This window comes from Battus philenor, unplaced genomic scaffold, assembly GCF_028537555.1.
Source record: "Battus philenor isolate CCGP_79_NKW_IND1 unplaced genomic scaffold, ilBatPhil1.0.hap1 SCAF_5, whole genome shotgun sequence".
NCBI classification, from domain to species: Eukaryota; Metazoa; Arthropoda; class Insecta; order Lepidoptera; family Papilionidae; genus Battus; species Battus philenor.
In genome coordinates, this window is record NW_027181715.1 from 7,390,831 (window position 1) to 7,406,139 (window position 15,309).

The window sequence follows — 15,309 nt, forward strand, 5'->3', positions numbered from 1 at the left end:
ACCATCTATTGATATATAACAATCCAAATAATGTTAGAGATATCGTAGCTCATGCGTACATTGCAACAATTTTATTATTAAGAACATGAGATTGTAGCTGCCACTTGAACATTAATATTTTATCGGCTGCAAGTCCCAACTATATCCGAGTCGATTATGTGGCATATATCGATGGTAGATTCATTGATACATGATGTCTAACGTGTCCGGTTCGATGTTCCTGTGCAGCTGTTGTTGAAGACATGAGTGGCTTTTAATGTGCTCTACTTCGGTTGTACAGTAACCATGATGTTGAAATTTGTTCACATAAACGTGTATCAACTGTTAACGCTTGGTAGTAATAACACGACATCTGTGAGCAGCAACTTCAATCGTTAATGCGGTTATGAATTGCTGTTCAATCGACATAGGCGATTGTTCCTTCATATTGCATAGAAAGTTGTAGATTACTGCTCGTTTAGTTGGGCATCGCATCGATGTCACCGTTTTAGGTATAAAGAACCTTAGAACTAGAAAGAATAGGGAATACCCCCTATTATAATAATAAAAGACTGTTGTGTGAAGTAGCATAGCTGTTCCATACGGAACTCTATTACAGAATGCTGCGGGAATAATATTATGGAAAGTTAATATCGTCGCGCGACGATAAGTTATAATGGTGTTGCACTTTAGCAGTTGCTCGAAATTTGTTGTCAGTTAATAATACGATTCATTTTTTCTTGGTAAGGACTCATGGGTTAGCGAGCGGCCGCTAAAATATGAGGGTTAAAATGGCTGCTGCAATAACTTGTGTCTAGTATCATAGTTTATGAGTGAACACAAAAACTTGTGAACTATTCTAAACTCTACATAAATATGAAAAAAATGTTTCGCTTCTTATTTACAATTACTGATGTACAATTGAATAATATTTCTTGGATGGAGGTCGTTCAATTAGATCTTTAATTTGACAAATAATAACACAAGAATAGTCATTCCTGACAGCTGTCATTTAGTTGTCATATTATGGGCACCTTCCGTCACACAAAAAAATGTTATAATCAGAGATTTCGAGTATACATAATTTTCTGTCAGATCACAATTTTCAGCGTATAAGTTTGTTTTGATTATAAGGCAGTGGTGTTCCCAAATATTTATTAATAAAATTAGTAACTTTTATGTATAATTACCAAACGTGTTCTATTTGTAGTAGATCATTAAACTGAGCATGACTAACTTTTAAATTAAGTACAGATACTTAAGCCAAAACATTATGCTTGAAACTGAGGAAGTCGATATTGATTTCTTTACACCAGTCGCAAGGTAATTTTCTTTCTTTTTCTCTTCAATTTGTTACATCTTAAATAGATTTTTGATTACATATATTATTACAGTACATCTTTATCGAAGATTTTCACCAATGATGTGAAATTAGAAGATAATGACAATAATTCGTTAAAATATGTTCCAAAATCAAATCAAATTGATTCGTCAAAACAAGACGATTTTAAACCGACACAGATAATTTATGCATGTTCTTTATATGGATATGAATGGTAAGTAATAAATAATACTTGAACCCATGGTAATTTAATATTGGCTGCAATTTCTGCTTATATTAAGTGGTGTACCTCTGGTAATAACATACCAATTAGTAATCCTTTTGTGTATACATAAGATTCACTGAACAATTTGATTAGGTTAGTATCTCCAACAAGGTCATACTATTTTGTCTTTTTTTGTTTCATGCATATTTAGTTAAATATTTTGTTAACTTTCATAATTTAGATAAAATAGTAATTTCTGTCAATTAATATAACTTAATAAATAATCTTTACTAAAGTATGTATTGTTAATCCTTTATTTCAGGTCCAACAATGCCTATATTTCTAGAGGAAAAGTGGGTGCTGCAATATTAAAATCACCTAAATCAGAAAAACATAGTATAATTTTATATGACTCCAATAAAACTACCTTGTCATGCACAAATGTAACTACTAAATTAGAAATTGTTATAAAGGAAAATACAAACCTTTCATACTATGACAACTATCAAAAATACTGGAGTATCAATGGTACAGAAACAGAAATTTCAGGTTTTATTGAAAAATTAAAATCTTTTGATGTTCAAATTAGAAAATTATCAAATACTGCGGAAGACCCAATTGAATCAAATTGTGAAAGATTTAAAGCAGACAATCTAACTCTGAAAGATGACAAAGAGAGTGACACAGATTCTGCAATAAATAGGAGAACAAAGGATTCTATTTTAAAAAGAATGGCCACTATGGGTCATTCTGTGTTGCCAATGCAAAATACAAATTTAAAAAATTCTGATGATTCTTCCGATTCTAATGAAAATACTCAGAAAAGTTACAGATCTAAACCACAAAAAATCAATACGAAAAAAAAAATCTCTGAAAAGCTAGATTGTACTGATAGTGTAGAAATAAACTTAAATAAAATACCTTCTAAAAATTCTGATGAAATTCCAATAACTGCATATTGTCAACAAGTGGTGCCCATTAAAAGTGCAAATATTATTGCCAATCCCATAGTTAATAACTCAAGTGATTTAAACTTATTCATGTCAGAACAACGAATAAGTAATAGTGAACTACGCATGAATATGAATAGAATGTCTGACAAAATAGACAAAATATTAGAAACTGTTCAAGGTAAAAGTGATTTGCATAGCACTAATGTTATTACGGGTTTTCAAAATAACATAATTCAAAAATTGTTAACTGAGTATGAAAACAAAATAAAATCATATGAAAATTTCTTAATATCAAAAGGCTTAGATTGCAATATTATATTAAAATCATTTCAAGAACAAGAAAAGTCTTTGAATGATGTAGAATATTATGAAAATAAAATTCAAGAACTACAAAATGTTATTGATAAACAAAAAGAGGATAGTGTTAAAACCCATGAAGAATTTAAATTATTGCAAGAGAAATATGACATACTAGTTAAAAATTCTGAAAAAACCCATAGTGATAACATGAAAGAACTTAGTATCCTGAAAGAAAATCTATGCACTAAAAATGAAGAATTATTAAAAATAAGGAAAAGAAATGAAGAAATTTCCATACAGAACACTAATGATATTAAAAGTACATTAAAAAGTATAATGAATAAAACATTCCATAGCCTGTCAAATAACTTCAATAGCAGTGAAAGTTATACAGGTGATACTATTAATTCTTTAATTGCCAATGTAATAAAAAAAGAAACAATGGAAGCTTTAAAACATTTATAAATTAATAAAATTTGTTAAATACATATGTTTTATTTTAGTACTAAAATTTAAAAAAAAGGTTTAGTTTTAATGTGCATGTATCTGGTCTGACTCTTGTGCGTATATTTTTATATCTTTACTGTGACTGCTTATGGTACCTTTTTTCTCTGTACAAAACTCAAAGCAAACAATCACCAATGATTTCTTTTCTAATAGGGCTGATTATAATTTCAGACTGCACTCCAATAACTGCAGCCCTTATACAATAGTAAAAATAAATTCACATGTGAGACTAGCTTTTTGTTTTAAATATCTTAAACTGTTGATGATGAATAGAACAATATTTTTTGAATTTATTATAATGACATGTTTTCCTAATTATCATATATTTGTGGAAACTGAGTCTCAGGTGACAGAACGATAAAAACAGCCTATACTTATTATTTACTGATTAAGCTCGTGATCTCCCTCTGAAACCTGGTCACAGTTCAAGCCGACCTCCCCATTCGATTGCTATATATAGAACGGATAATACGGGTAACATGTACTACAATACCAAATGAAGTAGTGACATTCGTTATAATTAACTTAAACACAGTTAAAAACAACGATCGTAGAAAACTTTTTGTTTTTAATAAATATTTATGGTTTGGCAATGATTACGGCGAACTGAAAAAAGTTGATATATATCTGTTTCAAGTATTTATAAGATATATAAATCGAAGAAAATAGTATATACGTATACATAAAATAATTAAACAAAACAATATACAGGAAACATATTGAAAGTTATCCTTTGAATCAAATTTTAAACAAATAAAATAAATAACCAGTTCAAGTCTTCTCTGTTTGATTTTGTATTTACTTATTATAATCGTAATAACTTTAAAAAAATATAAAAAATATTCTCTTTAATATTCTACATTTTACTAGTATTAAATTAGTTAAGTCAAGAGTGAATAGGAATCATCTACGCAACCATGTACCCTTCGTCCGTACATTTCGTCATTGCTTAACAGCAGGCGGGACAGACGTCAAATGCTTTGCCTATAAACAATAAAAAAAAATTGTCATTTGCATCTGTCACACGAAGTTGGCAATTTATTACTGTCAAGAGTTAATCCTATTTAACAAAGCAATTTTTTAATATTCTGAAATGAATTTACTGCTTTTTAGACATGTTACACATAATGGTTTTATTTTCGTCGTAGTTAATCATTCATGAAGATATTTATTTATAATATGTCAAATACTTTAGTTAAATTAGTCATGGATTTCATATTATGACAATTTAATTTCTTTAACAAAATATATAACTTGTACTTAAAATGGAAGATTTAATAAAATCAATAGACCAATACAAGGGGCAGGTAAGTTTAGTCTTTCAAAAACAACCACATATAGAAATAAAAAAATTTGCGCTTGTTAAACTTCTACCTTAATAATAGTTGCAGTTGGTTAATGAAGCGCTTGCAACAACCCAAGATGACACAGAACGTGAGTCGCTGTTAACTTTGCAGTCTGAAATGAATGAATTAATTCAACTTACACAAGAGAGCTTAGACACACAACAGGCACAAGTTACTGAAGAAAATATTAAATTACAGGGTGGTGAACAAAGTAACAAAAATGAATTAGATGATGAATATGCTTTATTTATGGTATTTAATTGTTTTTTTTTAACATTAATTAAAAGTTTTAGAAAATGGATCAATATTATGCTAAGGTAAAAAGCTAAAAAATGTATTAATGTGGATGATTGAGATAATCATATTTTACTTGCTTACTTTTATGAAGTGTATTTGATTTTTTTTTAATTTAATGATAGTGTACAAGCATTAATCTCTTAAAGCTTGAAGGTTAACAAGTGAAGTTGCTGGACTAATGTGATATGTAAACTTACATTTAATATTAGTTATTTTACAGAAACAGGCATAGCTATATTGTTAGCCTCCTTGGTTGTTATCATAGTGTTTATTTTACACTAACAAAACATATAGTTACGATTCAGCTTTTGTCGGCAGAAAGAAATGTCTGAAACTGGAGCATATGACATGAGAAAATGTGTGGAGGAATCAGAAACCTCAAAAGATGATGCAGAAAAGAGTGATATAGAGGTAAAATTATCTTGTCAGCAATAAAATATCATCTATAATTTGATATCTAATACTAAGTGAAACCTTCTGATTCAAGTGATTTAGAAAAGATGGTATAGAATTAGTAGTAAAAATGTAAGCATTTGATATAATCAGCTTTTAGTTATCTGTTATAGAATTCTGGAAAAGGTGTATATATAGGCTCATTGGTATTATCAACTCTGAAGAAGCTTTATCTTTGTATCCCCTTTAATAAAAACCCCATTGTAAAGTTATAAGATATTTTGGGAAAAAAATTTTACATTGTTTTTAATACAAATGTTAGATTAATTTTTCTACCACTTCTCATGGCCACACTTTCCAGTGATAGTACTATTATCTTTATAAATTCTTATACAAACTAACAGAAAAAGTGATTATTTTTACTTCTTGGTTAACTAAGCAATAGGTAAGTTTTGGCTGCACAAACTTTTATCTGCATTGTTATATTTATATATACCTTATACCTAATCATCTACTTACATGAATTCATGTGCTTATAGTTCTCATTTGCAGTTATAATTTCAGGATGAGCTAGCAACAATGTTAGGTATGAAATGCTCAGTATATCACACCCATAAGTGGGGTGGACAGCCTAGTCTACACAATGCCATGGTTAGCAGTATTGAGCCGCGTCAAAACAATGATCAGTTCAGCGATCTTCAGGTATGGGGTCTATTTCTATTTATATAATTTTTACAAACTTTAGATGGATTTTACTTTGCCTATTCTGTGTATAGCCCTCTGTATAGACTTAAGAATATATATTAAATATTAAACTAATAAATTCTGTCATAGTTTAGAGCAGATGTCTGCAACATTATCATTATAAAGAAGCAAATATAAAATAAATAAAATATAAAGAGTTGACTTTACTAAATATGTTGGACTTTTTCTAATGGTACATGAAATAAAACATTACACTTACAAAACAATAAAAACTACATTTATTTTAAAATATCTGAATGGCACCTTTTGTGCAATTCAAATTGTACTCTTAATAAAAACTTAACAAAGGGTATTTACATAGAAGATTTCAGTTTCAACTTAATTTTATGATAAATTACTTTTTTTAATCTCATCTATACACTTTGTTAAAGAGCTGCAAAGAATAGCAAAATTTCGTTTGCGAGTCAAAGTTTGTGGACCCTGAGATAGGGTATAGTTTCATTGAAAATATGTAAATAAAAGAACACAGTGTGTCTGAAGAGCTTTATTTTTAACAGCACATTATTAAAGCTATTATAGTGGTATTATCCAACTAAATAACCCATTTGAACAATCAAAATGTACTTTCAGGTTCGAATTTTATTTACACATCCAACTCATGCAGAAATGTTGCCATGTCCATTTTTCCTTGATGGCGAATGCAAGTTTAGTGATGAACAATGTAGGTGAGTTTAATAAACAAATTAATATTTACTATACTCAGATAGTAATCCAATTATGCCTTGGTTTATATTACATTTATTCATTATAGATATTCACATGGTACAATAGTACATTTATCTAATTTAAAGGAAGCTATTGAACCAAATTATGAAATGATTAAAGCTGGAAGTAGAATTTTAATGAAGCTGAAGCCATCAAGTGATGAGGTAATTATATATATTTTTTTAAAAATACGTCAATTATTGTACAAAGTTATGTAATTTTTTTCGTTTTTCATTTAAATTCAGTCCATTACTATTTGCTAACAGTACCTTAAGAAATTTCAGTATGCTCTGTTTATTCTTAAAATTAAAACTGAAAGCCTTTTTCATAAATAAATAATATCTTCCTCACTTTTTTATTCTTATTGTTTACTAGAAAAATTATTAGATCTATAATTATTTTGATTATTACAGAATATAAATATAGCAAAAAAATCAACTGAGAAATATCATTTGTGGCACATAGCCGTAGTGAAAAGTGTGGACTTTGATACAAGCACATGTGTTGCAAAACTAGAACATGGTATTAAAGCAGGTGAAAAAAGAAAGATGTCGACACCGGACGAATATCATTTGTCATTTGAAGAAATTTTTCCATTAAGTAGTAAGTTGGTAATAGCTTCATATAAAAATATAAAATACGTTAAAAACCTATGTTTACTTTTACGTTTTGGAATTAAACTATATTAAACAAAAGATATTTCTAAATACAGCCTTTTAAAAAATTAAAGATAAATTAAATAAGAAAGCTGTGTTCACATTGAGCAGTTGAAGTAATAAATTCAAAAAGTTGCATCTCTTTTATTTATCATGACATTATTGGTCAAAAGGCAGGGCTAAGCTGCATAACACTGTTGAATCATAATAAACTAACACAAATAGACTAACCAGCATCTTCCGGAGACTTTAAGTTTGTTTGTCCAACTTGTGGTTAACCCTTATATGCATGACTTTTATTTATACTTTAATAAAATATATATCTTGCAGATAAGTAGACTACAGTGCAGAGAAAGATAGAAAAAAAGTGTGAAAGATAGAAAAAAATACTTTTAATACTTATTATTAAATAAACCTAATGTTGTAGATATACAACAATATGTATTTAATTTTAAGTGGTACTCATTTTACGTTTAAGTGGTATGTTGCAGTTTAATCTGTCTAATCTGCTGGGCTGTATCAATTACTTTCGCTAGGAATATTCTGGTTACAGATTCCAATTAATCTTATTGAAAATCAAAGGGCAAACTTTTGTCAAACAGTGGATGTTCCTACGGTTGAATTAATGATGATAAAATACATTATTGTGTAAAAAGTTTTTAACAGTATCTTAAAAAATACGAATGTTTTCAGCTTTTCACGGATTTTTAATACACCAGTTTATATAAATACTAAATAAGTGTTTTACTTCATTTCATAGATGACAATGGTGAAGATTCTGATTCGGACGGTAGTCTAAGCGACACGGAATATCCGGATAGTAAATTTAGTCGTTTAGAAGACTCCAGCAGTAAACAAGATTTGTTAGTTGAGAAAAGTTTGCAGAACAATGCACCCGCGATGGGCGAATGGGAGCGACATACAAGAGTGAGTATGTATCAGTATCTTAAAATAATCATTTGTGGTTTTAAATATATTTTGAGTTGAGACAAAAAGACAAATATGACTTGTTATTACTAGTGCAGTAATAACAAATAATTTTTGTATTGTAGACTAGACGTCCAGTTTTCGTAAAATCTCAATCAGCCTGCTTTTGAATGTTAAAAAAAAAAACTGAAAGTAATGTCGGTTATTATTTCAGGATTGTGTGTGTATATTGTAACGTAAGACTTTCACTTTAAAAGCTACATACTAACCAACCATTGCCGATCGAAGGCATTTTTTGAGCGAAGAGAAAACAATCTTGTTGACATGCTCCCTAGAAGATGACTAGGAAATAAGGTCAACTATCCATTATGGATATATAATACATGCAAAGTATAAAAAAATTTGCTGTGATATAATAAGCAAAGGTAATTAAGGAAGTAAGGCGATGTGTGAGAGAAGATCAGAACGTGAAGAGTGAAAGATTTTGTGAAGGATGTTAAGAAAGAGAGAAAGAATTTGTAAGGAAAGAAAGAGCAATATTTAAAAAATTTCAAAAATAATTTATACCTGAAATACAACGTCCATGCCCTACACAAAGCCCGGGAACAATGAAAAAATATAGCCATGTAATTTTTTTAATGAAAGCATTCCGTTTGGATCTCCCTTGCGGTTTAATTAAGTAACGCAGAGTTTCACTTCAGTTAGGGTAGAAAATGTCTCTACTTCTAAAGTCGGTATAGTCAATAAGGTTTTTTAATACGGAAATTAACTTTCTTGACTATATCTACGAACAGCCTGCTGTCGTTAAGAATGCAGTACAGATAACATCATTTATTCAACATTGGAACTTTTTACAGGACTCGTTAATCAACAACTTACTATTTAAAATTATTTTATTTTTACTCCGCCTTACAAGATGTTATAGTTGTAAAAAAGGAGCAGGAATAACTCCACAACAAAGTAAAAAAAAAATACTATACTGATTTATGTGCATACAGTTTCTGTCAAATATAGCCTAAATAAGAACAAAATAGTCAAGCGACATCATTGCCAAAGATTGTTGTCATTTAAATATTCGTTTATACGATAGTATGCTTTTATCGTAAATTTATTTTTAATATGCGTTTATAATTTTTTTAAATCAAGTAAATCGTGTTAGTCCTCTGGTAAACATATTAATTAGCCGTTGCGTTCAAAAGTATGTCTTCAACTGGTCATTGTGAGAGTGACTTTCTAATTTGAAATGATAATCTTTATTTATGTGCTATGGGTATATGTCAAGGGTATCGGGTCAAAACTGATGCTGTCGATGGGGTACGTGCCCGGCACAGGGCTGGGCGCGACGGGCGACGGCCGCCTGCAGCCGGTTGAGGCCCGCTTGCTGCCGGTTGGACGCAGCCTCGATCATTGCATGGACATATCCGAGAAGAATGCCGCCAAGGATCCGCTTAAGGTTAGTTGGTTCATTAGTATAACTTTACTCAATACTTAACAAGATTATATATATAATACTCTGATTCAAACTTAAGTTTACATTCTGTTATAACACTACCCAATACCTCTGTACCGCGTGTTAGGAAAGCGCGAAGAGGTGGGGAAAAACCGCTGGAAACATTGACGGTGGACTATGTATACCCAAGGCGCGGTACAGCCGTCTCAGCAGTACTAAAGCGATTGTTAATAAATGACTAGAGAAAAACGTAAATAATATGACCTAATCACTTAAGTGCGGTGCTCATAACATTTTACAATTAAATTCCTGTATTGCATATTTGATGCGGTTTATAAGCCCTTCAATTACAGTACAGTGTATTCGCGTAAATAAATTAGTAATTTTCATTTATTGGTCAGGGAGTCTATAGGTGAGAGCCCTTTTGTAGACTAAACAAAAGATCCATCCATACTTTCTGAAAGACTTACTACAATTATTCAATGTGCACATGTCTCTAATTTGGTATAATCTAATTAGACAAAGATGGCAGCCGCTCTCTGTGACAACAATGAGTCACTATTTTCTTAACGATAATGTACTGTTATGTGTGTCGTTTTTTTTTAAATAAAACATTAATGTGCTACTGTTATAGAGCAGATAAAGGTATCGATAACAAAGTTATAGTCAATTAGTACTATTATGTAGAAAATTTGCAGTGTGCTTCTTAACAGATCTGTTTTGTTAATGTATTTTTCATCTTTATATATCTCATATATATATTTCCATAAGTAGTAAAACATAACTACATTAATGATTAATAATATTTCTATATTGATTCATCAGGTCGAGCAGAAATTAAAAAGGTTACAGGAGAAAGAAGAAGAGAGAAATAAAAGAGCTTATGAACGAGAGAAGGAGCGGGAGCGAAGAAATGTTTTTAATTTCCTGAATAGAACCATCGGCGATTCTAATGAAAGAGCAGAATCATCAGCAGAAACCTCTTTCGCAGACGTAAAACAATCGACTAACAAAGATTTAAATATAGAACAGTTTAAAATCACTCAAGATAGCAAAAGGCTTGAACAAGAGTTGACAAAATTACAAAATTCATTATCTAGATACTCTTCTGGTTCCAGTATGGCGTTAACCTTAAAACACCAAATTTCTGATAAAACTAAAGAATTGGAAGCGCTTAAGAATCGTGAGCAACTGATTGAAAGGGAACAAAGACATCGAAAGGATAAGAAAAAGATGACTGTGTTCTAATATAAGTTGTTTTGTTGTAGTACAAAATGTACTACTTAATTTATCATAGTAAATGTTTTATTCGTCTTTGGAATCTAATTAAACATTAAATATCAAATATTTTTTTCATTTTCTTACTCTAAACATGTTATGAGTAAATAAACCATTTAATATATCTGAATACACAAATATAAATCTTTAATATTTATGCATGTAGTTGAAAATAATAATATTAATAATCGAATACAAATTTATGTCTCACAATTGCTTGTTGATTGTTTTACTAGAAGGTTGAAGGTTCGTCAATTTTTCTACTTCATCATAAATAATCACATTATCAATTACATTTAATTTAGGCCTGCATGCAATTCTCTTCTAGTTGTTTAATATTTTCACTTATTAGTTTCCTCTTTGGTGCTGGTTATAGACCATTTAAATATAATAATAAGCAATAGGAACATACAGTTTATGGAATAAATTTTGGTAAGCTTTAATTACTGTGATTTAGATCTAGCCTACTCTAATTCAAACTTCATATTTTACTTTTCATATAACTTTAATATCTCATCCTTATGATTCATCCCAGACCAGACATAACCTGAAAGTTTGAAGTAGAACTATTTTTTAGTCCCCGGCAACCAACGTTACTAACAGAAAATTTAACAAATATTGTTTTAAAGGACTTATATCTAAATACTTTTCTTAGTAGTTTCTTCAAAATATTCCTCCAATTTTTAAGTTGTACACAACACATCTGTGTTTAATATTGCATAGAGAAAGGTGAAGGACGCATGGTTTAAATTGAATAAAACTCGTTGGGTTATTATTACAGTTTTATATTTACACGTGATGTTTTAGTTTAAAATAAGCGTACATGGCATATAATTATAATTAATGACATTTTCACTATAAATTAGATTTTTGTACTATCAAACAATATTACAGAGTACTTATAATTGTTAACGGAAAAAAGTGACTAGCAAATAACATTTGCTGAATTCATTGTAATAATTTTAGCGACAGTGGGTCAAAATTTATTTAAAACTTATCTAATATTAACTATGCTATACCTAGTATAGGTATGGAATCGAGGCTTTTGAAGCCTGATCAATCATCTACCGTTGCAAGTGTTACCACGTTTTAGTGCAGCATATATTTAATTTTTAGGGACTTAATAATTTTGTTACAACTAATATGAGTATATGATATAACGATTAAATGTTACATAGTTACATTAGCTCTGAACTAACATTTATTATATACCAAATAACCTTACATTTGCTACATGAGCAAAACATATTTGTACTCTTTATGATTCCAAACCGATTGTTCTGATTCTTTATTTTAATAGCACTATGCCAATACACTTAACTGTCTAGAAGAACCAATATAAGATATAAAAGACGTCGACTTTTAATTAACTATTATTGCGAGATATAGAAACTGGTATAACAACTGGAGATGATTTTAAATGTATTCGATGCACCCGCAGTGTACTGACATGTGCATTTGTCATGTTGGATTTTTACTAATTTAATTTTTATATATCTCTTTTACATTCATAAAAGTTTATTATCCTTTTAAACTTTTTTGACATTTTTTTTAAATTGCAGACATTCAGGAGTTAATTAATTCATTAAGACCTTTTCTCCGTCACCGTCCACTCAGGCATCCATAGTGTTTCTAATTTTATAATTAGTACCTATATATTACATTTAATACATTAGAGAGTGACGAAATAAAGAGAGACTTTGTTTGTACTAGGCTAAAACTTTCTATAAACTCGTTATAAGTAAGTACAATATGAGACTCGCGAATTAACTTAATTGTATGATGGTTGATATTTGTGATGTCTTTATTTTATAATTTGTGATAAAAATGGAATTTTGTACGAGGAATCTTTATACGCAATCTATGTACCGTGCAGATAGCAAATGAGATTCACTATAACGTAACACTTTCCCACTATTACAAAAGGCGGTGTTCGTTGTTGAATATATCCCTGTAACGGGATAAATGTGGTTATCACTTACAATTTGGTTAAGCCTTGCAATTGATTTTAAATTCATTTAATACACTTGTGTACATTGCGATGTCTTAGTTTAAGCAACAGTCCCTTGTAAGCTATAGCTCGGTCCGGAGGCGTCGGACGACGCAGGCCATGGCGGCATCAACGTTGTCGTACACGGGAATCATCGATCGCCTCGCCAAGTCCAACAGGTAATGTCGCCCGCGATTATAATCCTTCACGGCCGCTTCGCTGTACTGTTGAAAATTCATATAAACCATTTTAAAAACTTATTTTTTTAAGAAATATTTAGTAAATTCACAGCAAAAATGGGTTAACGTTACAAAGAAAACCATAAGAGTTTTAAAAACATGTAAAGATACAATAGGTCTTATTGCTCGAGGCAATTACATATAAACAACCATAGTATGTAAACAGAAGGACAAGTAGCGTATAGTTGACGAGTACTTTGTACAAAATAGTTTAAAAAATACAAATATAAAGTACACTTCTGTATATTTATTTATAAATACATTCTTGTAATAAAAACAATGAAATTAACTATCGGATTTTTAAAACATTTACAATAAGAAAAATTCTAATGATGTTCCCAAAACATGTAAAGCAAATGTTTTTCCTATTAAATATTTTATTATATCAATGAATTACTCTAAGAGTGATTTTAAGTAATCCATGAAAACGTAGTGCACTATATTTAAAATGTCATAATTTATTTAAAATTACGATATGTATCTAACTACATGTCGTTCACAGTTGTACTAGTTGGTAGTTGTATGTTATAGCTGTCAGCGTCATTCTCTCTAAATATGGAAATAATTAAATGATACATTCAAATGTATTACATAAACAACAAAAATTTTAAGCTCAAGATAAAATTTAATGTCCAAACAAGTAATATTTATTTATTCGTTAATGTGTATGTTGAAGTTAGTTTGTGTGTGTGATATACACAAAGTTACTTCTTGTGTTTTAATGTATTAAGAGTTTGCTATAATTAATTAATTAAAATAAATAAACTTACGGCGGTGGCTGCGGCCGGGTCCATGGGTTGCACGATCAGCACGGTGGCGTGCGGCCGTAACCCCATATAGTGCGCCGCGAGCACCATCGTAGCGAAGCAAGGCGCGTCTGCGCTCATGGAGAACACCAATATACGTGACCCCAGTAGCAACTCTTCGTCGTATGTGCCTGTCAAGAATAAAAAACAGACGAAACGTTGAGTCTCGTAAGAAAACTATTGTTTACTGGCAATCCAGAAAAAGGTATACCTTAAAGGCATTTAAATCCTTAAAAAATACCTTTAAATGGTTTATTTTTATAAATGGCCCCCGCTATTGGGGACCTCTCATACCTCTATCTTGTTTTGGGACATGGTTTTTATTCCTCTTCTATTAAATTTTTCACGTCCTTTCTTATTTTTATGTTCTTCTGTCATTCCTCTAAGATCTATCTATACTCTTCTTTCATTCTTTTCCACACTACTTTCCGTTAATTTATAGCCTCACTACCCTACCCTCGTTCCTCAAATATCACGGAATTTGTTCATTCAATCACATGTATATTTGTTTATGCTAGTTTACATTTTTATACTCCTATAGTTTATATTTTTATACTCCTAATATGCTAATTATTACTATTTATCACAGATCACCACATTTTTTATTTGTTTTACCTTTGAAAGGTTGTGGAGTGACGTCCTCACTGACTGTATAGAAGTCGGAGGCACTGAGACGATCGGATGCTTCCGCTCCCATCGAACGTTCGCGAAGCTGCACCGGCTCCTCTTCAGGTGAAATAGGCTGCCAGAACAAAAAAAAATATTAGTTAAACATAAAAGAACTATAACACATTGTTACTTTAAAGCTACATCAAGATTAAAAAATTATTTAATTTAGAGAATACAAGTATTATTTACTTTCATACTGATGATAAACATCTTTGACAGAGCGTAATTTGGCCTTCACATATCTAAAATGGATTTACAATGTTCCCGATTTATAGAGAAGCGACAAGTAAAATTTGATTAAAAGACGGTAACACGCGAAAATGGCATAGGACGTGTGGTTCACAACTTATGGCTTCACTAATACCGAAAGCTCTTGTAAGCATTGATTGACTCGATACATTAGATGTTGCACCGAAATTTGCCGAGCTCGCCATTCTCGCCTAGTAATATCTCGGATTAAGGTGTCAATACGTGTATACTATTTCAAATACACAATTATTCA

At 30.4% G+C, this 15,309-nt stretch overlaps 3 protein-coding genes across 10 annotated transcripts in view; 2 read left to right on the forward strand and 1 right to left on the reverse strand.

Moving 5' to 3' along the window:
• The first annotated feature begins 1,012 nt into the window (after positions 1 to 1,012).
• LOC137929863 (putative leucine-rich repeat-containing protein DDB_G0290503) lies at positions 1,013 to 3,244 on the forward strand. The gene is made up of 3 exons (XM_068772984.1): positions 1,013 to 1,302; positions 1,374 to 1,535; positions 1,849 to 3,244. The coding sequence occupies exons 1-3, from the start codon at positions 1,253 to 1,255 to the stop codon at positions 3,242 to 3,244; spliced, it is 1,608 nt and encodes a 535-aa protein (XP_068629085.1). The 5' UTR covers positions 1,013 to 1,252.
• A 1,086-nt stretch (positions 3,245 to 4,330) lies between these two features.
• Positions 4,331 to 11,170, forward strand: LOC137929559 (zinc finger CCCH-type with G patch domain-containing protein). Of its 2 annotated transcripts, none has more exons than XM_068772569.1 (10): positions 4,331 to 4,593; positions 4,672 to 4,884; positions 5,248 to 5,340; positions 5,887 to 6,024; positions 6,658 to 6,752; positions 6,839 to 6,956; positions 7,206 to 7,395; positions 8,209 to 8,375; positions 9,658 to 9,828; positions 10,651 to 11,170. In XM_068772569.1, the coding sequence occupies exons 1-10, from the start codon at positions 4,552 to 4,554 to the stop codon at positions 11,071 to 11,073; spliced, it is 1,650 nt and encodes a 549-aa protein (XP_068628670.1). In that variant the 5' UTR covers positions 4,331 to 4,551; the 3' UTR covers positions 11,074 to 11,170. The 2 variants fall into 2 exon arrangements, with proteins under 2 accessions (XP_068628670.1, XP_068628671.1); XM_068772570.1 differs by having other exon boundaries at positions 4,332 to 4,593; positions 4,672 to 4,720.
• Positions 11,171 to 11,891: 721 nt separating this feature from the next.
• The window catches only part of raw, a 66,637-nt gene continuing 63,219 nt past the window's right edge, over positions 11,892 to 15,309 (reverse strand). For all 7 annotated transcript variants that reach the window (XM_068772646.1, XM_068772647.1, XM_068772645.1 and 4 more), the window contains 3 exons: positions 14,754 to 14,880; positions 14,103 to 14,269; positions 11,892 to 13,317 (listed from right to left, as the gene is read on the reverse strand). In XM_068772646.1, the coding sequence (XP_068628747.1) occupies positions 13,177 to 13,317; positions 14,103 to 14,269; positions 14,754 to 14,880 (435 nt within the window). In that variant the 3' untranslated portion in view covers positions 11,892 to 13,176. The remainder of the gene's footprint in view (positions 13,318 to 14,102; positions 14,270 to 14,753; positions 14,881 to 15,309) is intronic.